Raw genomic sequence first — 23,748 nt, forward strand, 5'->3', positions numbered from 1 at the left:
TAGTGAATATGGTATGGAATACTAAATTAATGTCCTCTGCCATATTGAACTGCTGCGTAAAGGATTTAGCTATATAGAGACGAATCTACAAAACATCTCGTGTCTGCTTGTCCCTTTTTTATGCTCTTACATCGCAAGCATGTAGCTATCCATTATATGTGTGCATGTATATACTGGATATACCTAAATATACACCATATATACACGAATCATTTACACTATACATGTTTAGTCTTATTTATTGGTTATGTATTAATCCTTTCCTTTTTCGTTTTATGCATGACATCTCGCATACGAGTCCAAGCGACCCGACATCTCCCGCATTCGGTGTTGGGCTAAAACCCAACGCAATTTCTCTTTCAAGTCAGCCAACCTACAGCCCCAACAAGGAAATAAATTTGGGCCGAAGCCCAATCAATGTGAATAGCAACATTAGCCGGGTCACAGCAATCCGAAATGGGCTAGGCCCATTTAAACCATCTTACTCTTCTATCTTTTTTATTCTATTTGGTGTATTCAATTGTAATTACATGACTAACACTTTACTTGTTTATTTGCTTAGATTAAGTGAACCTTAGCGAATTAGTGGGTTTGGGTTTTTAGTTATGAGTAGCTAATTTAAAGAAAATCAACTATTAAATCCATAAGTTTTAACAATTTATGATATCTATACTGTCATTTTCTATTGTTAGGATAATGTATTTTAAATAACATGACTACATATTTGAGTTAGAAGAATCAAGACTCACCCTTACTACTTTAGAAATTTAAAACATTACATAGTTGACACTAATGCTAACTCGTTTAAAAAATAAAAGGTAAACTAACTCAACGAATGACTCTTTCAATTTAGTTTCCTTCCAACACTTAGAACTGCATATTTGTCTAGAACAACCTTTAAAACTTTTATTAAATAACTCTTTCGAATTTTGGTCATTTCCCCCAAAATATAAACATTACATGTCTATTTTTTTAAACTAAACTCTTTATGCAACTATTATTTTCTACAAATCTTATTTTTATGCAAATTATTATGCTTCTATAAGTATTATTTCAAACAACACTATTACACCTTCGTTTAAAACCTTAACAACATTCATAAGTCATATTACAAAATAGCCTTAAAGATACTCTTTTTATACAAATTATTATTTTTCTACAAGTTCTATTTTAAAATAACATTTCTATATATCTATATTTACAAAGCTATTTTCTCTTTTATAATACTATATTTACACTTAGCCTAATTAATTATAAGTCCGGTCGGTTAACCATTGTTAATGGGTCTTAAAGGGTGCTTAATACCTTCCCTTTAGATTAATTGAACCCTTACCTAGAATCTTAAGTTTCGCGGACCTTAAACAGAGTTAACTTTAGAAAATAACTTTAATAAACTTTAGGTGTCCTAATTCACTGTAAATAATTAGGTGGCGACTCCTTAACAACAAACACAAAAAACAGGAATCTCCAATACGTCATACTTCTAATTTAACTACGGGGTTAAAAAGGGGTGTGACAGTAGCCCCTCAAATTTGCCAACAAAGTTTATTTAGACACTCGAACTACACCTTGTTGCAACTAATTCAGTATATTTGAAGAATTTTCATAATTAATTAAGCTTAATATATCGACAACCCTCAAACTGGTCAACAAATTTCATTAGACACTCGAACTACAACTTGTAATTAATTTAGTGTCTTCCTCCGAATTAGTGAATTAGACAGGATTTCTATGGCCAGACTAAGAAGTGGTGGGTCAATTTTCATAAATTTCATCGTAATATGAGATACTTATAAAAATTAAACAGATGATAAAGTGATCTTATTAGACACTTTCACTTCAAAAATAATAAAAAAAAAAACCGCACATGTCCTCAAAATACTAAGCAGATAAGTTAACCACTTACAACACACAACTCAAGCTTTGCTTGCTTATTGTAGTTTATAAATCTTTGGTTTTAATGTTCTTTTGCATATGCACAAATCTTTCAAGGTCCTCACTTCTACTTTTTCACATGTATAAAGCTTCACTAAAAGCAAACAAGATGAGGTCACTCTACTTCATAGAGACGTACTAACAAGCTCGTGTACTACTCACAATTATCCGTTCCCAAGCAAACTCGATTGCAACTTTAACATAACAACCAATGTCAAAGAGACTTTAGAAAATGTTGCATCCGTTTCGCATGTAGGTGGAAAACCTTGATTATAGATAACTGCAATAATAAACGTAAAACATGAGCCAAACGTGGTATGTCATTTTATCCTATCCCATCATACCTCTCACACGAAGGTTGCATAACTAGTCATAGCCCAACATAGGTATAAATATGCATGGTAATCCAATATCATTAAACGAAACGAATTCTCTAGTCTGAAAAATACACCATTCTTCCTACAACTTTTGCTTTTACAACTATTTTACATTCAACTAAAATGAACATCTAATCTACCTAACAAAATCCAATACTCATCATACACCAACAAAACTCATCAGGAACATCAAGCACAAGCAATAGAACAAAATAAAAAGAAACTGACAAAGTTATAGATCATCCATCCAAAGGTCTTCGCAATCCACAGTATATAGCTTTTCGAACCAGAGGATGAATATCTTCAGTTAGTACCTCGGCATCCAACTTCTCAATATGCGGCCATATCTGTAGATTGTTGACACCCAATTTTATCCCGCCTCTCCTCCGAAATACCTATTTACGCTTCTAATATTTTTGGAAAATTAAAAAATATATTTATATTTTACTATAATTATTAGCCTCTTATCAATACCGACGTTTCATTATTCTATTACAGTTACTAGCTGCTAATATTATTATTATTATTATTATTATTATTATTATTATTATTATTATTATTATTATTACGTTACCAGTAATATTATAATTCACATTTTTTTATCATTTCAGCACTTTTTTACCAGCTTACACACACGCATTGCATTTATCTTCGCATAATTAGAATAATAGTATTTATTTACTGTGGACTTTCTAAATATTATTGCACGGCTATTACGACGGCATATAATTTTATCATCTGAGCACTAATAATTGCATATTTTATATTAAGTAATATTTTAACACACTTTAGTATAGAGTTATTTAAATAGGTCTTTCATTTAAATGTAGTAACCCAATCAACTCATACTATTTTTTTTTTGACCAATTCATAAGATCAGCCCACATTCATTAGCCCATTCTTTTAACTCACCAGCCCAACATCCTATTCATCTTGCCAACCAGCCCATATTTTAATCGACCCAGTCCACTAAACCCTTTGACCCGACCCGGATTCGTTCAAAACAAAGGACGCCGCTCCCTCCCCTCTCCTCTCTCCTCTCTCCTCTCTTTCATGGTCATCTTCGTCTCTCTCCACGCTCCCTTCCTCTATCCCCCCACGCTCCTCTCTCTCTTCTTCACAAAGAAAACCCTAGCTCAAACCCGAATCGATCCTATAAATAATCGTTTTGCCAGTCGAATAAGGGGCTCTGGGAACCGATCTAGGAGTCACCAAAAGTTTTCAAATTTGCAGTTCGTTGTGATAGTTCAAAATATCGAATCAAAAGAATCTTTATTTTTTTCGTCTGCTCTGTTGTTGCTGAGGCTCGGATTTGGTAGTTTCGAGGGTGAATCGGAGACCCCTGCCCCACTTCGCTGAAGGTAATTCTCCATTCCCTTTTTTATTTCTGTTGCATTTTTTGTTATTTCAGTTTATTGTTCCATAATTCAAGTATGTTAGTTTTTAGCTAAGTTATTCTAGTTCGATAGATAAATCCGTTTCTGTTTGTGTGCTTAAGCATGTTCATGTATGATAATTTAGTGTAGTTAAGAAGGTAAACAACCCTTCCTTAATTTCAGTTTTAGTGATGTATATGGGTTATATGTTCATATTAGTTTAGGCTGATCTAGCTACATGTTGATTCGTCATTAGCTTTGCTTATAGTTAGTTTAGTAGTTCCTACCTGCTTAGTTGTTAGTTTAGTTCAAATTTAGTTACTCGCCTGTATAAGCATGTTTCTTTATCTTAAATAAGTAGTAGAAATGTTTACCCAAACTACTGTTTCTTCTGTTGGTCAGATATGATTTTAATGTGACAACATGTCGTTGGAATAGCCAAGTCAGTGGTGTATACAATATGTTCTAAGTGTTTTGTTAAATTAGTTTGATTGGTTAGCCACTATTATCGTGTCTATCATGTTCCGATTGGGTTAGTATAAACTAAATGTCTCCTACTTGAATATGTGCTATGTTGACTCTCAATATGTCATAGTTTAGCCTAATCCCTGCTATAAACTCTGGCCAATCAAAATGATGGCAAGTCTTGTGTTTCGGTTGGAATCAGTGGGATGTTTAATATGGTTCAATCTAGTCTATAACTTGTTTCGATTGAGTCCTGTTTGATTGTGTATCATGATCATACCTATGAACTCATTGGGTAATCCGTGAAATCTGTTGAGGTCGCTGATCATCTTTGTCCTTTAATAACCATGGTTTGATGAATATTTTAAGTATATTGCACTCAAGTATGTTATGTTTATGGTAAATGTTCAAGTTTGGAAAATATATGATTAAGAAGTCTACATGCTTTGCCCAAATCTCATTGTGGTAGTGTAGTCTTGCCATGAATCTCGTTTAAGCTTAAAGTCCAATCTACTTTAAAGGGTCAGTCATGATTTGAAGCCTGAAACATGCCATACTTAGTGGATGTACCTCTGTATAAATAACCTGCAAACAAATGAAGTACTCGAATATGTTAAAAGCTCACCGGAATCTTGTAAGTGTTCTCATGAAGTGATCTGTGCCAAGATAGGTTTTAAACTTGGTAGCAGCTCATACTCCATGCCATCTGGTAATCTCATACATGTTTGAATGTGTCATCTTTGGCTGAATGTTTGCTTAGGTGGTTAAACTTGTCTAGAAGATCAAGTATTGGTATTTTGTCTAATGAAATATGAGAATGATTGTATGTGCTGAAATATTGGAATCTGAACCAATATTAATTTGTTAGCTCGGTTCATGCTTTGCTTGGTTTAATTAGGTGAGATGTTTATTTTCTGTTTGCAGAGCATGATTGGGTATTCATCTCTAATTCGGCATAAAAGCATAGAGCTTTATTTCATGTTTAGAACTTATTGATGTAGCTAAATAAACAAGGAATGTTATTAAAATATCAGTTTTCATATGTGAAGGCTTAGTAATATTTTCTGGCTTAGTCAGACAAAATGATTTACCAAAGATGATGTTAGGTCAAGATTTTGTTTGCTTACCGCTCTAATAATGCATCTGGACTGAATACTTTTCCTTTCGAGTTTAACTTAGCAGACTTCGATTTAGTTCCATTCTCATATCAAAGCTATTTCTTTCTTCCTAATATAATGTCAAAACTACATATCTCTAAGCACAATAAATATTACATAGTTGTGTTCTTCCTTTTATCTGCTTAATGAAATCAGATTTCGGCTATGTGGAACCTGTTAGTTAGAGTTTTCCAAATCATGTGTAGTTAAGTGTTGGTTTAGTATGAATTGTATTTGATTTGAGCTGTGTGGCATATGCGCAATTGGTGAGTATATGTCTCTGTCAAACAATCATGTGTTTAGATTAATGTTGGTTAAAAGAAAGCTATCATACGATTAAGGAGGGATCTGTGGGGTATATTCGAAACAACTGCTTGTTATCTGCCAACTGTCTATTTTCTTTCAACGTGATTCATTTCCTGTTCTCTTCTTACATGTTCATAAGGCTGCTTGTTAAACTGCTTCTGTAGTGAGCTGGCCTCAATCCACTTCTAAAATGCTATGTTTAGAAATTTATTATTGAGTGTGAAATATGACTGCTGAGTCTATGTGCCGGACTGTATTTAGCTAAGGCCCCTAAGGTAGTCAGTTTGTTGAATATTTGCCCATAAAGTAGTCCCCTGTACGTGACGTTATCATTTTCAGTTTGGTTTGTTCAAATTTTGTGCGTTTGTTGCAAGTATATTTCAGTTGAAATCTGTATATAAATGTATATTGAAGTATGTTCATGAAATGTACTTGGATATACATAGTATATATATAATCGACGGAGTTGTTTTGAATTTATATTTTTATATGCTTAAACCTTATTGATCATATACTAATCTCTTTTCCGTTTATTAAATATTGCTCTTCAAAAAAAACCAATAAACAGTTTCTAATTGAGCTCTGTATACAATGGAATACGAAGAAGAAGTCCTAGTGGATCAGAACTTCCCCTTATTCTCCTGTAAATCCAAACCCACCACCAAAAAACCCGTCCCAGCTCGAACCTCCATCGCTGAAAACCCCAAGCAATTTGACAAGGAGACCAACTCTAGTCCCACACCTAGTCATATCACCTTCTCTGACTTAGGCCTTGCCGAATGGGCCGTCCAGACCTGTAACGAACTGGGCATGAAAAAGCCCACTCCAGTACAGCACCACTGCATCCCTAGAATCCTCTCGGGGCAGGATGTGTTAGGTTTGGCTCAGACCGGTAGCGGAAAAACAGCGGCATTTGCATTGCCGATACTGCATCGTTTAGCTGAAGATCCCTATGGGGTTTCGTGTTTGGTGGTAACACCTACTAGGGAGCTTGCTTTCCAGCTTGCTGAGCAGTTTCGGGCGTTGGGATCTTGCTTGAATTTGAGGTGTGCTGTGGTGGTGGGAGGAATGGATATGATAACCCAGACTAAGACACTGATGCAAAGACCACATGTGGTGATAGCAACTCCTGGAAGGATTAAGGTTCTCATTGAACAGAATCCTGATATTCCTCCTGTCTTCAAAAGAACTAAGGTAAAGGCACCTCCTTTCAGTTCCCGTGTAATTGTTTTCCCGTAATTTGTTTGTCTGATTTTGACTTGACACGGCGTTTAAGAAAGTAAAGAATGACTTTTGAATTTTTTGGTCTTAAACTAAAGATATGTCGAATGTACCAAAATGTCCTATAATCTTGTCCATGTGGAAAGTTGGAATTAAAAAAAAAAGTAATTTATTTCTGGTAAACTCAGCTTTGAGATTCTATAATGTGAGGCCAATTGAGGATTTCTTAGAATTCCATTATTGTAGTTAAAGAAACTTTTTTTGAGAGGAAACAAAAAATTGCAGCTGAAGAACTAATTAACAAGGTCCAAAGTTTACATTTTTAACGAGATTCCATATAAGAATGCACGTTGGAAGATTTGGATAGATCAGTGCACTGTCCAGTGCTGTGTTTGTCCAAAATAATTCAAAAGGAGCTTCTTTTCTCTTTGATAAGTAATGTTCGAGAATTATTTTGAGATGTGGGTAGACAAAAGTACCAGTAGAGTGTCAAACGCTAACATTTTTTGTGCCTTGATTCATCCAAAAGGTTGGTAAAAATAAGACTTTTTGAGAATGAACAGGCAAATAGCACCAGGGGAGATTTTGTAAAAAATATGTTCTGAATTTGTGTAATGATCATCTATGATCCCTCTGAGATCTATGTATCTTATTCCATAAGTGCCAGGACAGACAGTTTTCTAACAAATGAAGTTTTAGACACTTCATTTTCCACGGAGACCACAGAGCAACAATTATTTGCCTAAGCAGGCATATACCTTTTTTTCTGTTTTTATGACTGGGATCTTGTCCTGAAGGGTGAAAGTTCATCCTTTATTTACTTGTAGTCCCCTGTTCCTGCTTGGCTCCTGTACTATACATTTTGTCTAATATTTGAAAATGCACAGAATGGATCCTCTCCAATTGTGAACTCTTATCTGTATGTTGCCTTTCAGTTCCTTGTCTTGGATGAAGCAGATAGAGTTCTAGACGTAGGGTTTGAAGAGGAGTTAAGAGCAATCTTTCAGTGCTTGCCGAAAAATCGACAAACTCTTCTATTTTCTGCAACAATGACTAGCAACCTACAGACGCTACTTGAGCTTTCCGCAAACAAGGCATATTTCTATGAGGCATATGAGGGATTCAAGACTGTAGAATCACTCAAGCAGCAGTACATTTTTATTCCCAAAAATGTGAAGGATGTCTATCTGCAATACATTTTATCCAAGATCAAAGATATAGGCGTTCGCTCTGCAATCATTTTTGTTTCCACCTGCAGGTAAAATCCTTTCTGAAACCCTATAGAATCATTTTACTAATTAAATTTCTATTCTGTAGTCATGCAATAGTTTAAACTACGGCGGATATAGAAAGATGTTTTCCATACAATAGACTCTTGTGTTTGATTCTTGTTGCTAATTATAATTATAAGGTTCTCATGAAAAATGAATTTGGTCACACATAAGGAGGCGTATCGGAAAAGTAATTTATCTACCCTCTCAAGTATCTAATAGTTTAAATACTTAGTAAATGAAAAATCCAGTAAACCTTTCACTAATAGCATCCCAATCAGTGTGACATTCAACTACTCTGATCTACCAAGACCAACTGTTACACCAAACTATAGATGAAACAAAAAAGATTTTATCACATTTCTAGTATCTATTCACTAATCTGGATGGTTCTCTTATACCATTAATTCCAATAAGTGAGTATGTGCAACACAAGGCATGTAAAGTTGTTTTCAACAAGTATCATGATCTGTAGAGGTTAGAGTACCCAATGGTGCTTACCTTATTAATCCTAAAAAAGGAGCACCCTGTGAGGACATTTACAGTTATGTTTTACTACTTTGACTAGGAGCTGTCAGCTTTTGGGATTGTTGTTGGAAGAACTCGAAATCAATGCTGCCGCATTGCATTCATACAAGTCCCAGTCACTGAGGCTTTCTGCACTTCATAAATTCAAATCTGGGCAGGTCCCAATATTGGTCGCTACTGATGTTGCCAGTCGTGGTTTAGACATTCCAACGGTTGATCTGGTGATAAATTATGACATTCCAAGGTGTGAATATGATTGGATGTTCCATTACAAGTTAATTAAAAAGATTTTAGTGTGGTAAATGTAGCGATTGTTTGCTGCAGGTATCCACAGGATTATGTTCATCGTGTTGGACGTACTGCAAGAGCCGGACGAGGTGGACTTGCTGTCAGCTTTGTTACTCAGGTGAGAAGTCTGCAGATTTGTTTTAAGTTTGCAATTTAAGCACTAGGTGTAAGAAATCCATCCTTATCCTACTCGTTATCATTGGTTAAACAATTCTTATCTTGGAAGTTCCATTTCTTCCAACACCTGAATGATAGGAAGACAAGCGATCATAACCCTTTTGACTATTCTTTAATCCATAACTCCTTTCTACTCCAAAGTTACTCAGACTTGGAGCTTGTATCCTTCTACAACGTTTTTATCTCATACTCTATTTGTTTTATACCTACAAGGAATTTCTGTCCTGCCTGTTTATTTGACTGGTAAAAGTTCCATTGGAGAAGGCGTTTACTTGGTCCATGTTTCATGAAATTGCACACCAATTACCTGCCTTGATTGTTGCATTATGTATATCAAGAGCAATACCTTATCGTCAAATTTAAAATATGACAAGCAATGAAGCTTTGTGGCGAAGTTCTTTTTTTTTTTTTTTTTAAAAAGTCAAGGAATATCCCCCAAAAAGTCAGAGGTATATGGTTTTTTTTTTCTTCTTGATAATGTAAATGTATGTGGGTTCTTCAAGGAATCTTTTTGCTGCACCTACATGTGTGAGTTTTAAACTGTTAAGTGGGGTTTGGCTGTAGCATGGTAAATCCTATGAGAGAGGGGTTTAGTATGGGGGACTTGGTTAGAGCGCGATACTAGATCCAATTTCTTGTTTGAGAGAATGAATCGTTGCTCTTGATCCATCTTATTTGAATTAGCACCATCTAAAGCCAATACCAGCCTTTTATTCTCTTCTTCGCATTTTTTTATGTTGTTTCCTGGGCTTGCCATGAACATCCTCCAGATGAATAAACTGCTCCTCCATTTTAGAGTGTCCGCGAGCTTCCTGTTTTCATCATATTTCCAATAGCCTTCATCATTGTCTTTTAGCTCTTTGCATGCTTTGGCTCTCCTATGAGGCTATGAGCTTCTGAGGACTTATTCTTCTGTGAAATCTATGCAAATTCCCCTGGCCTCTCAATATCTTGTTTGAGAGAACGAATCCCATATTGGTTGCATTAAATGAAGAAATTGAAGTGACAGACCTTCAGTAAAGGATGTGTTACTAATAGTGTGATTCAGTATTAGTGCTGCTTTCTCTGACTGGAGTCGTTCCACTTTCCTTTAATTTTTCTCAAGCTTACTTATTCATATCGTGGAAAAGGGGTATGACAATAGGTGATGTTTGCTGCATTTTTATGTATGTTGTTCTTTGTCTTGGGACTGATCAGGAACTTCTAGGACTTAAAGCTTGTTAATTTCCTTTCTTCAACTTTGCTTAGTTTAAAGATTATTTGTTGCAGAATGACGTGGATCTCATTCATGAAATAGAAGCCGTGCTTGGGAAGCAATTGGAGAAATTTGAATGTAAAGAGAATGAAGTGCTTGAAGATATCACAAATGTAAGACAGCCCCCTTCTTATCCCCTCCCCCCCCCCCCCCCCCCCCCTTTTTTTTTTTTGAAATGCCTGGTCAATTTTAATTAAGTTTATTTGAGGAAAGGATTTATCATCACTTGCCAATACCTTAAAATTACCTGTATTGAGTACTTTTATGCAATATCCAACAGGCTTAAAGGGTGTGTTTCGTATGGCAGAAAATATTTTTGAATACCCGAATTGCGAATATCTTGATGCAATGAGTACCCGCAGGCTTAAAGGGTGTGTTTGGTATGGCAGAAAATATTTTTCAGAAGTCTAGTTATTTCTTATATTTTGATATTTCTGGGAAAATGACTTCTCTCACTTCAGGTGAAAGTCATTGTCTTAGATAACTCTTAGGTGAATCATTGCCTTAACCAACACTTAGACAATATTGTCAATCGTTAATATTCAAAAGTTTCATCAGACCAATATCCCGTTTGCTTATATTATTAATAATTTAATTGATATTTCCGTTAAGAAAATGTTCTCCACTCTTCAACCAAACACCTGAAAACATTTTTCAGGAAAATATTTGCAGAAAATAAGTCATTTTCCGTAAAATGAATTCTGTCGGACCAGTTTTAGATTCCTGTGAATGTCCCCCTCCAATCTGAAAGGTGATTGAAATTCTTTTAGCTTCACATGAATATTTTTTCCATTTGAAGGTTTACAAGGCGAAGCGTGTCGCATCAATGAAGATGATGGATGATGGCTTTGAGGAGAAAGCAGAAAGTCGTAAAGCTCAGAAACTGAAAATGCAAAACGAGAGAAAGGGAAGGAACAAAAAGCAGAAAAGAGAAAGAGTAGCAAAAGATATAGAAGTTTGAGATCTCCTATATTTGTGAATGGCAGAGAGTTTAGACGGGGAGCTGCATTTTGCACAAGCGGCTACAAAAGGAGTTTTTGACTTATTTCTCCACTCATCAGCCAAAAAAGAGAATCTCTACATTAAATAAGGGATCAACGTTTATTGTTATTGATCAATTGGTCGTTCTTGACAGCAGTGGAAGGGATCAACGTTTCAAATAAGGGCCGTGACATCTCTTACCGCAACTAATCTGCTTGATCCCTTGGGCTGCAAAGTTACTGCTTCTATGTAATTTGGTTTGAAATATTATTTATATATACTTCGTGAAATTTTTTGGCTGAGAATCTTTTGACCAGTTGGATCTCATGAATTTTGTAATTTTAGAAAAGTAACGAAGGAATTGTAGATGAACTTGAGGTGCATTATGTTGCCTAATCGGTTTCAGAATATTGGATAATTAAACGCCTTAAAAATTCATTAACCTTTACAGTCCTTAATATAAGTACATAGTATGTTCAGGATTTTATGCTGACATAAAAATAATAATTAAAAAATAATAATAAATAAAAAAAATCGGAGATAGCGGGCTAAATAATGATTGAATGAACAATTTGAGCACTAAAAAGAAGACAAAAAACAAATCTAGCACAAGCATTTTCGGTTGTATTATTAAGAAGACTGGATAACGGGGATCTCGACTATTTATGCTATGCGTTAAGAGTTTCACTAGTCACATCTTCTTTTGTTCCATGATAATAAGTGCAAGCACAGATATGATAATAACAGTGATGGATTCAGAGTTTAAAATTAGTGAGTTCACTTGAGATACACCTATTTTCAATATATTTTCACACATATAAGGTTCAAATTAGATGCAACGCTTCATTCAAAATCGTTGCGTCTGCTCTAGAGCCACCACTGTAATGGAGTCAAGTGGGCAGATAAAAATAGAATACGATAGTATAATATTAATCAAACCTCAAAAATGGAACTAAATATGGAAATGCGAGGCTAAAACACGAAATTGCATTTCTTTAGATTAAGGGAGACTTAAGGGAACATCAACATAACAAGCATGAATACGAGGGGCAAGGGAGGAAACTGATCGAATTCCATCCAATCTTGAGAGCTTATTTTTTCAGATACAAAAATACAAATCAAGCCATCACCTGAAGAAAACTCAATATTGCTCCTCTACAAATAGTTTACAATCTCCAAAAACAGGAGTAGAACAACAAAAGCTAATTTCCTGTGGAAAAACAATGTGTACTAATAACTAGTATGCTTCCTCGTTGGTTTTTCAGCGTTTTGTGAACATCCCCTGCGTCAAAGATGAAAAGTCAAATTCTTTTGTCGACTGCGTAGAGCTTGATGAAATTGGGGTAGCAGCCTGCTTGCCCGGTCCCGGAGGCACAATACCGTTGCTGGATGTATTCTGTCCCATCGAGTAGAAGCTGCAAAATAAAAGCTCAACTATCAGTGTCAATCCTAAGATGAAAGATGAAAAATTATAAAAGCACCCAAAACTTTTTCCTCCGGGATAACAAATAAATGGCACAACTATTAAAATGTGTCAACTGGTTCCTTACCCGACACCGGTATTAAACTAAATCACACGATAAAAGATGATTGGCAACTGAGTTCATCAATGCAAATTCAGCTATCAAATGATGTAAATAAAGTATACAAGCTAATACAAGCAATTGCTAATCCAATATAGACATAGCTTCTAAAATTGTTCATATATCTTTGGAGATAAAGCTATGAAAATCCTGAAACAAGTCAAGTCCAAACATTCAGATTTAGAAATCAAAATTACTCTGGTTTCTGTAAAAATGGAAAAAGAACTGTGCGCCAAAATGATGCAACCTTGTCAACCACATGTGACTAAGGTCAATATATTTTTCTACTGGTAGAATAAGTTAAAATAACAAAAAGACTTGTCTCCCTAAATAGAATTCAATCGATGTCCTTTATAATGAAATCATTACCCACAATTTTCTGTCTTTCCTTTTTAAACAATAGAGCTACATAATAAAGGCAAACAGTCTGATCATGAAGTTAGCAGGTAAGAAGTCAGTCACTTGCACTCAAATAAAAAGTTAAGGTATTTTAGAACTGCACCAACCCCCACCATGCATCCTACTTTGTTCTTCTGTTTTAGGTTTTTTTATTTTTATTTTGGGGGGTTGTTTAGTTGCAATCATCCTGTTTTATCCTCTTAATGAAATAACAACAACAACAACAACAACCCAGTGAAATCCCACAACGTGGGGTCTGGGGAGGGTAGAGTGTACGCAGACCTTACTCCTACCAAGGTAGGATGGCTGTTTCCGAGAGACCCTCGACTCAATAAAAACATAAAAAGAGGTCAGATACGGCTAAGAGATTCAAAGCGATATGGAAATGAAGTAACGCAAGCGACACAGATAACATAGAATAATCAAAGCACAGGAAATAACAGATAATAGCATAATAGCATAAATTAGAGCACAAGAAATTATACTACGATAATGCGACTATTAATAAGGCAGGGTAATGAGACTATCTACTAGCCTTCTACCCTAATATGGGTCCTCCAAACCCTCCTATCTAAGGTCATGTCCTCGGTAAGCTGTAACTGCGCCATGTCGTGTCTAATTACCTCTCCCCAATACTTCTTTGGCCTACCCCTACCTCGTCTGAAACCATCCATGGCCAACCTCTCACACCTCCGCACTGGGGCATCCGTGTCTCTCCTCTTCACGTGCCCAAACCATCTCAATCTCGCTTCTCGCATCTTGTCTTCCACCGAGGCCACTCCCACCTTGTCCCGAATATCCTCATTCCTAATCCTGTCACTCCTGGTGTGGCCACACATCCATCTCAACATTCTCATCTATCCTCTTAATGAAATAACTTTCGTAATTGTATAAATAGCAAAAGATATTTTTTGAAATAAGTGTGTCCATCAAAAGTTATGATTATCTACCAGGCGAAACTGTATCTCCCAAGACTGTAAAAATCAACAACGAATAGTGCGTACAGTATGCATACCACTAATATTCTTCAAATTAGGAACCGCAAAATGAAGAAATACAGTGCTAAAGCACACGGTGTTTGACCCAAAAAAAAAATTTTGTAGACGCAGAATTGCTTCATCCAATACTAAGCATTAGATTAGGAAAGAAACAGGGAATATGACAAAAATAGCAATTCGAGCAAAGTGGCATGCTTCTCTAAAGTCATCTTATTACCCCTGTATCTCTGAAGGGAAGTGTTATACAAAGGAGAGAATAATCAATTAGATGCATGAAGTATAGGACATCTGTAATTTCCTTATCTTGTTCCACATCGCCTAATACTGGAATAGAAGTAGCAAAGGACATGAACTGCCAATGGAATCTAAAATTCACTAAGCAGGGAAGAGCAAAGGAAGAAGTCCTGCCACTCTCCCCATGGCCATCTAAGTGGATAGAATGCTTTGGTGTCCAGACAACGGAGCTTTGCCGAAAGGAAAAGGGTCAATTTTGCAACAAGGTTCTAATCTATGGACTATGGGGTTGCCCTCTTCCACTTGATCATCACTTAATCTGTTTTACTTTTTATTGCAAGAGTCTTCTATTTTATACTCCAACCTACTAGGAACGGATCAAGAAAAATATTGAGTTATATGTTAATTTTTTCCTCTTGAAGAAAAATTAAGTATATCAATTAGTGTCGCAATACATCAATGGATCAAATGATACTGTTCACTGGGGTCTGTCCACAACCCACTATTAATCAGAGGAGTAAAAGGAGAGATACTTAAAATGAAATGGAAGAAGCAGCTGACGGAATACACTAAATTGTGTGGTAATGGGACATGATTTAAGAGATCTAAATGGCAAATAATTGGCAGGATATATGCATTGCATCAAGTTATTGAATTTATGGTCCAACAATACGCCCTCTAAGAACAATTCAGCAATTGAAGTTCTATATTTAACCAATAATGGATCAGAGGTCAATACCTGGATGTTGAAACTGGCACAGAGTTCCCAACTACATGTGTCGGTCCCATATTACCTACCTAGTTTAGAAGCAAAATAAACAGCTTTGAGCAGAGAGACTTAAATACAACTTCAATGCAAAATCCAATATCCATGTGTTTTTTTTTCTTTTTCTTTGATAATTAATACTCGTGTTCTACCTGCATATATTTCTCCAGCTCAGTCTTACTAGCTGCTGGCATCATCACTCCTGGGAACTGATAGCCTAAATTTGGCCAATTTTGATTTACCATATTGGTAGCATTAGAGCTTTGTTGTGCATTAACAGGAAGTTTTACAGCACCACCGGCAGCAGCCGCAGCCATTAGTAAAGACTGTTGTTGTGCCAGCATAGCCAGCTGTTGTTGATGCATAGCAAAAGGTGACACCATATTGGACTGTAAACGGCCAACATCAATTTTAGATAAAAGAGGAAAGATAGACATGACCAAAAAATCCAAATTCTTGTAGTAGTATTGTACCTTGTCAAAAAGGCTCATTATATCATTTTTAGCATCTTTCTGCACCTGCGGCTTCTCCGACGAGGCAGAAGGCACAATTGATGGTAAATCCTTGAATAAATCTTCAATTCCAGAAGCAGCAGCAGATTGAGACTTCTGATCATCAGATTTTGTAACCTCAGTTTTTTCTGCTTTTGTTACTTCTTGAGCAGCTGCAAAGGCACAACTTTCTTTATAAGAGAAATGAGCTACAAGAGGTAATATGATAACTTCAATTCAAATCCCAAGAAAAATTACAAGTTGTTTATTCTCGACTCGGAGTATTACCTAGTCATAGATTTATATGCCAATAAAAATATAAAGTTTTAATATTATATTCTTATTTTATATATTTAACTTGTTTTTCACATTTAAATTTATTTGGTATATGATGACATGAGGTGAGCTGAGGATTCATACTGCCGATTCCAATTTTTTTGCGACTGAGATGTAGTTGTTGATTCTCAAACTACCTGTGTGCCCTCTCTTCCAAAAAGTAGTAAAGCACTATGGGCCATCCTAATGAAAAAATAAAATTACACCCTCTAAATGTTAAAAATTGACCGTGACTTGACATACACTGGAAACCTGCCCAAGAGTTATCATCCGTAGAAGCTGCTTCTGAGCCATTGTCAGTTGAAGAATCCATAGAAAGCATGTCAAAAAGATCAGTAGCATAATCAACTTTAGGAGGATTGGTAGCTTCTGCAACCTGCTTTGCAGATTCAGTAACTGTAACTGGCTCTGCTCTCTGACTTGTCTGGTTAACAGCCTGACCTGAAGTTACCTGCAAGTAGTCAAAACTATAAGAATCTATTCTAATTCAGAAAGTATCCTAACTAACTCGGAAGAAACAGAAACTAACAGCAGTTAGGAACAGTTATACACAAGGACCAACAGGGGGACATGAATACACCACGTACGTAAAAATTAAGATGCAAGTATGTAATAGCTCAAAAACAGTACGAGCAACAGCTGCTTAATTCAACAATCTGAGTGAAGAATTAATTTTCAACACCAAGTAAACTTATACTGCACAAAAACCCAAGGGCTAATGGCCCAATCATCTCACATACATAAGCAAGTCGTGTAGATAACCAGCAAATGAAGAAGATTTCATCCAAATTAGAACATTGAAACAATAATATTACACCTGGAAGGGAAAGAAATGTGGAGAAAACCAGTTTGATGAATAAGCTTAACGTACATGCTCTGGCCCTTTAGGAGGCAGTGGTATACTGACTCTAGTAGCAGGTACATCTTGCTTCATGTTTGGGGCTTGAATATTTCTCCTCTCGTCATATGCCCCTCCTGAGCTAGTTGCATGTCCACGTCCACTTCTATCACTGTTTTGTTGCCATTGCACCGAAGCCCTCTCTTCTTGAACCCTGGAAGGTGGTTTTTGTATCCCATCCTTAGGGACCCACCTCTTCTCTTCATATCTTAATAAAAAAAAGGAAATGCCTTGGATCAGCGTCAAATACTAGATAGAGTGGAAGAAGACTGTACAAAGGTAGTTTGTTAGGAGACTTAGTAAGCACATACTTTGCTCGGATGAAATTTTCAATACCAACTCTATCATAATTTGGAGGCAGCTCTGCTTCCCAATAACTATTTGACCTCTCATTTCCCATTGCTATATCAACCCAAAAGAGAAAAGGAAGGGTTATAAAACAATTTCTCTATCAGATCAAAATCGAAACTGTGATAATTATCGAAAACATAAATCTTACAATGAATAAATGCAACTTGCTCAGGAAGCCATGTGTCTAGAGTAGCTGATCTGACCTGCAATTTCAGAGACATCAGAGAATACAACAAAAAATTGAACAACAACAATTGCTCGGAGTACAATGAGTCATTCTTCTATTATGTAAATATTTTTATTTAATATGTAAAAGATGTGGGATTATATCCCGTATACAAGCGGCATAACAAAAAGTAAGAGAGCCTACAAGAAATATAGTGTTCTATAAAAGACGTCCAATCTTCTATAGAAACAAGAACCTCATGAGCTCAACTAAAAATGAGAGGCTACTCCCTAGATGTACAAAAGTAGACTCAAACTACAATGAGCCATTATAATACAACTTTTTTTTTTTCTAAAAAAAAAAAAAAAAAAAAAAAAACTGGGAGGTTGTGGAGATCCAAGGTTGAGGGATGATGAGAGAAATCTTATCACATGTCCAAGTCGGCAGATACTTCACAACCACACATCAACAGAGAGTGCACAAGGATTATTATGACCATGGAGTTTTGCCTAATAAATTGCTAGAAGTTGTCAGTGAACCTTTTTCCCCGATGAAAACAGCAAACAAGTTTCACAGACAATCTTCATTGCTATTTCTTCATTTCAACGATTGTGGTGTAATAGTTTAATGACTTCATTCAGTCGAGATGTGTGCATAACATTAAGATGTTAGAAATAATTTCCTGGATTCTCATCATAAAACACAGAAGATGAGGAAATGGGGAGTGACTTTCCAACCAAGTACATAACAACTATCCCTCTAAATCAGAAGACAATGCAATAAAGGAGGAAGTTAGATATAGATTGAATATCAGTAGTAGAGTCATGAATAAATAGTTATGAAATGTTCCCCATTAGGGGTGCCCCTGAAAAAGGAATGATTTACTATTGCAATTTCTCAATTGTGGCAAAACTTATAACTGCAAAACATGCAGGTTCTCACACCACGTCAGACTCTTTGGTATATGTGGAACATCTTGGTTATGATAAGGAATATGTCACCTTTGAGATGTGCACCCCTAGACTTCTGTGGATCCCAGAGCATTGCATGCAAATAAATATCCCCAGGTTCACGCTTGCCCATCTAGGACCCCTGCATTAGAACAAAAGAAAAACAAAATCAATACAAGGATTCCAAAGAATTCCATACATTAACGCCAATTCTATCCAATTCAATGATTTATAAACAAGGACATCTGAGCTTCACTTTGTCACATTTCAAATACATCCTAATACGTACTTGGCTTTGCAATCTGCACATTCCCTGTTCTCGGGCAATTTAAGAAGTCCTTCTAGTATCTGCCAACAAGCACAGCAATGAGTTACTTTGGATGTGAATGCACATATGAATCAAAAATAAACCACCAGTAAATAACAGTGAAGGGAAAAGTCATAACAGAACCAAAAAGTACATAGCTAATAATCATCCTTCCTTGTGGTCTTCCTGTGGATAATCATATTTTTTGCTTTGATTGAAGAAAATTTGACCTTCCTTCCTCCAAGGAAAATGAGTAAGAGTAGAGGAGCAAGAACGGATACCACATTTTTTTTTTTCATAATAATTGCACGATACTACGTCAGACTTAATGCCTACAACCTATGTTACTCGGACTCTTCACTTTCGGTGCCGCACCCGTGTCGACACGACATGGGTGTGGGTGTGGGTGTGGGATCCGTACCCGATCTGGTCAACCAATTTTGGATACTTTGACCAAAATCGACGTAGAAATTCTGGACAGATTCAATGATTTCTTTAATAAAAACTAAAGCTAAGGTGAAATTGAAGAAAATAGAATAACTTGTATCTAAAAATTTCTATGTCACTCTGTTTCCTTTTATCTCCTTTGGGGATTCTCCTCTTGATCAATATTTTTTCCTCAAGTTTTCCACATAATATTCCATAATTTAGGTTTTATAACTCTAATTTTAGATATTTAAATTTTTTTAGCCGAATCGCCGCACCCATATCCATAACTGAATCCGTATCCTTAAAATTTAAATCATGAAGGATCCGACATCTAGATCCGCACCCGCATCGGACACCCGCACCCGAGTCCGAGTAACTTAGCCTACAACTCAGGATGCTAGTACAGCTTTGGCAATTAAGAGTTCTAAAATCAGCAAGAGGAAGCTTCCATTGAGAGGTTGGCTTAAGCTGGTTTCATTCAGCTCCTTACTTTAAAAGAAATTATCTTTCCTCCTCCACTTCTTCACGGGGAGAGCTCTGGAGAACTTTATTCAACGATAGAGTCATTTCTAACTAGTAATTTCACTCGGGAAAAGTTGACGGCAGAATGGTCAAATGATTAAATGCTTTGACTTTAGGTTGTCAATACCAGCTATATGCATATTGTAATTAATTTAATGAGCTATGAAAGGAATAATAAGTCGATAGTGCCCTGGTAATATGCACATTTCACCTAATGTCCTTAAGAAATATCATGTCCAGAAGATGAGAGTTGCGGAAATAAGGATGTTGAGGTGGATGTGTGGGCATACTAGGAGAGATAAGATTAGGAAAGAAGATACTTGGGACAAGGTGGGAGTGGACTCTGTGGTGGAAAAGAAGAGGGAAGCGAGGCAAAGACGGAGATGGTCCGGGCATGTCAAGAGGAGATATTCAGATGCTCGGTGAGGAGGTGTGAGAGGTTGGTCGTGTTGGGTCTAAGGAGAGGTAGAGGTAAGCCGAAGAAGTATTGGAGAGAGGTGATTAGACAGGACATGGCGCATCTTCAACTTACCGAGGACCTGATCTTAGATAGGAAGATATTAAGGTCGAAGATTAGGATAAAAGGTTAGAAGGTAGTTGAGCGTTGTCTCGCTCTCCTGCAGGATAGGTTCGGGGGGTAGTTAGTACTAGCACTATTCTCGTAGTTTCTTGTTCTTCAATCTTTGCTACTACCCGTTGTCTCTTGTGCTTCAGTTATTGCATTATTTTGCTTCATATGCTATGTTACCCCCTCCCTATTCTTTTTTTTTTTTGAGACTTTCTCCCTATTCTTTGCTATGATTTATTTAGTCTTGTACTTTCTTTTTCGAGTTGCATTGTTCCGCGTTACTTGAGCCGAGGGTCTTTTGGAACCAGACTCTCTATCTCCACGAGGTAGGTACAATGTCTGCGTACACTCTACCCTCCACAAATCTCACTTGTAGGAATATACTGGGTATGTTGTTGTTGTTGTCCTCAAATTACGTAAAACAATTAAAAAATGATGTATATCCTGAAAAGCTGTCTATGAGACGTATCATATAAAACTAAGGGATGTTCGAGACTAATAAGAAGGTGATTTGGAAGACAGGACCTACACACACTTTCAGACTATCTGGCAATAAAGGCACAGTAGAACTTTTGAAGGAACGGAAAGACAGATATGGAAAGCCAAAGGAGAGTCCAATTGTATCCTATGTTGCTCGGACTCTCCAAAAAGGATGCTGCACCCCGTGTCGGATCCTTCAAAAATGCACTACTTGTGGAGGATGCGACACGCACTTGAGTCCATTTTTGAAGAGTCCGAGTAACATAGATTGTATCTACTACAACAAAGAGATTCCTCTTTGTACAGATAGATTTGGACAGTCAGTGCTAACCTTATGTAATGTTGACACTGTCTCAGTGTCATATACAATGAAGTGATTTAAATTACCAAGATAAAAATATTACAGTATTATTAATAATGGAAAGCTAAAGTACAAAGAAAGGCTCTAGCTTTAAGTTTATCACACAATGAACAACTGACTATATCTGAAACTGCAGTAACAAAATCTACATGTGTCTGTCTCAGAACCTATCAAGATTCTTTGAAACAATCTTATTCAGGAAGCATATGAGTTAAAAGATCCTTTTTTTTATCCAATTGTGTGTATAACTGTCTGTTTTTTCTTTCTCTATCAGGAAAAAAATGAACAACCAAAATTATAATTTCAACCACCTGCTTCACTTGAACCAGATCATCATTTCAGTGCTATAACTATCACAAATGAATCTAACAACAGGAGTTCAAATTTAACAACCGACGAAAAAGTATCCAATAAACCCCAAATCTCAATGAGTAACCAATAAAAGCATATAAAATTCATCCATCACAACTAACCAAGAGTCAAACTTAATCAAATCTAACTAGATCAAACGCAAATAATGAATCGGATATATATATATACACACACACACACACCATTCTATGCATAGCATTAAGCTCTTTAGTAACATTAGCTTTCTCGTTCATGGTGACCTGGCAGGGGTTTAAGCTGAAATGGAATTGGCTTACGCAGAGAGAAGATATCGGAAGTATATAATTCTTTGAAAAATCTTATTCAGAAAGCATATGAGTTAAAGCATCTTTTTTTTTTTTTTTATCCAATTGTGTGTATAAGTGTTTTTTTTTTTTTTCTATCAGGAAAAAAAAATGAACATCCAAAATTCTAATTCCATGCACCTGCTTCACTTGAACCAGATCATCATTTCAGTACTCTAATTATCACGAATAAAACTAGCAATAGCAGTTCAATTTTTAGAAAATAAAACCTCAAATCTCAAATAATAATTAATAAAAGCCTATAAAATTCATTCACCACAACTAACCAAGTCAAACTTAATCAAATCGAACTAGATCAACCACAATAACCTAAGTAATAATGAATCGGAGGAATATATATTGATACCTTTCTGTGCTTAGCGTTAAGCTCTTTAGTAACATTAGCTTTCTCATTCATGGTGACGTGGCAGGGGGTTTAAGCGTTAATTGAATTGGCTTACGGAGAGAGAAGATAATAATCGGAAAATTAAAATTTCCGATCTGATATATTTTTCCTCTCTCTCCGACGCGTAAAAATGTATATATGACCCAACGGGGAAAGGCTATGCAAATGGATGAGAAAGGAAGAGGAAAGGAATTGTAGTAGCGTCTCTTTTGATTTTGACTTATTTATGTGTTGGCGTTTGGCAACCAAAACAAAAATATTTTTCTAACTTTTTTTTTTTTTTTTTGAATTTTGAAGTTCGAATTGTGTTTAGTTATATTTTTAGTAAAGAATATTTGTTTGTTTGAGTAGGCGTTTGGCCATGAAAATATAAAATTATTCACTTTATTTGAAATTTTGAAGTTGAAGTTGTGTTTAGTTATAGTTTTTGCAAAGAATATTTAGTTATTTGAATGTAATGATAGTGGAAAAAAAAAGTGAAAATAAGATTTTTGGTGTTTTTCAAAATTTAAATACAACTTCAAATTGAATTTTAATTTTCATAGCTAAACGCTGATTTTAAAATAAAATGAAAAACAAATTCGGGAAAAAGTGAAAAACTCTTATGTCCAAACGAGCCCTTTTACTCGTGTGAATCGGTGGAAGTAGGTCCAACATGAGTAATTTTTTTCTTCTCCGAGTAGGTCCACCATAAATACCTTGGCCGTATTTTTTACTCATTGTATGCTTTAAGAAGAATTAATGATTTGAGGTACGATGGTTAATTATTTATTTTACCACCAACGATTATGTAAAAGTATTTTTTTCAATTTTAATTATAACTCTCGAGTTTGAGCCTTGAGAATGAAGTCGACGTTGATACAGAGGATTTTACTCCTCAAAGAGGGACTTTTCGGCATAAATTCAATTTAATCTGCCTACATATTGGGTGAAAAATTAATAAAAAGATTAAGTATTTAGTTTATTATCTGAACTTAAATGTATTAAAATTATATGACAATATGTTAACTTTGCTTTCATAATCTAAAGGTATTGAAAATATAAATCATTTTTAACCAAAGAAGGATGAGAGGAATCGCAGTAGTGTCTTCTTTGATTTTGACTTATTTATTTGTTTGTGAATATTTACTTTGTGTTTCCCGTGCGAACTGGGATAATGGTGAAAATTTTGGGTTAGTGTACGCGTGTCAATTAGTGGAAGTAGGTCCGCTATACATTTCTATTTTATCGAGTAGGTCCAACATAAATGCCGTGACCTTATTTAGTACGCAGTATGCAGTATGCAGTATGCAGTATGCAGTATGCTTCAAGAAGAATTAATGATTTTGAAGTATGGTGGTTAACTATTTATTTTTAGGCTTAATGTATATGCGGTCCCCTAAACTTATTTTATTTTTTTATTTTGGCATTTTAACTAAGTGTTGTTCTTATTGAACCCCTAAACTCGTCTTCAAGTGTGTCTATCAAACCCTCTAAATCTAATTTTTATTAG

At 35.7% G+C, this 23,748-nt stretch overlaps 2 protein-coding genes across 2 annotated transcripts; one reads left to right on the forward strand and one right to left on the reverse strand.

The window, feature by feature from the left end:
- The first annotated feature begins 3,346 nt into the window (after nt 1-3,346).
- On the forward strand, nt 3,347-11,720 carry LOC132616568 (DEAD-box ATP-dependent RNA helicase 36-like). Its single transcript, XM_060331067.1, has 7 exons — nt 3,347-3,673; nt 6,185-6,810; nt 7,773-8,095; nt 8,677-8,880; nt 8,961-9,042; nt 10,371-10,469; nt 11,156-11,720. Exons 2-7 carry the CDS (start codon nt 6,208-6,210, stop codon nt 11,315-11,317), a joined length of 1,473 nt encoding a protein of 490 aa, XP_060187050.1. The 5' UTR covers nt 3,347-3,673; nt 6,185-6,207; the 3' UTR covers nt 11,318-11,720.
- Nucleotides 11,721-12,408: 688 nt separating this feature from the next.
- Nucleotides 12,409-22,461, reverse strand: LOC132616599 (ADP-ribosylation factor GTPase-activating protein AGD5). Its single transcript, XM_060331132.1, has 11 exons — nt 22,218-22,461; nt 18,799-18,857; nt 18,561-18,651; nt 17,542-17,596; nt 17,354-17,444; nt 17,016-17,250; nt 16,388-16,595; nt 15,791-15,981; nt 15,470-15,706; nt 15,291-15,349; nt 12,409-12,752 (listed from the first exon to the last, which is right to left on the reverse strand). Exons 1-11 carry the CDS (start codon nt 22,266-22,268, stop codon nt 12,599-12,601), a joined length of 1,431 nt encoding a protein of 476 aa, XP_060187115.1. The 5' UTR covers nt 22,269-22,461; the 3' UTR covers nt 12,409-12,598.
- Nucleotides 22,462-23,748: the final 1,287 nt, after the last annotated feature.

The sequence above is a fragment of the Lycium barbarum genome, chromosome 11 (genome assembly GCF_019175385.1).
Source record: "Lycium barbarum isolate Lr01 chromosome 11, ASM1917538v2, whole genome shotgun sequence".
Taxonomy (NCBI): domain Eukaryota; kingdom Viridiplantae; phylum Streptophyta; class Magnoliopsida; order Solanales; family Solanaceae; genus Lycium; species Lycium barbarum.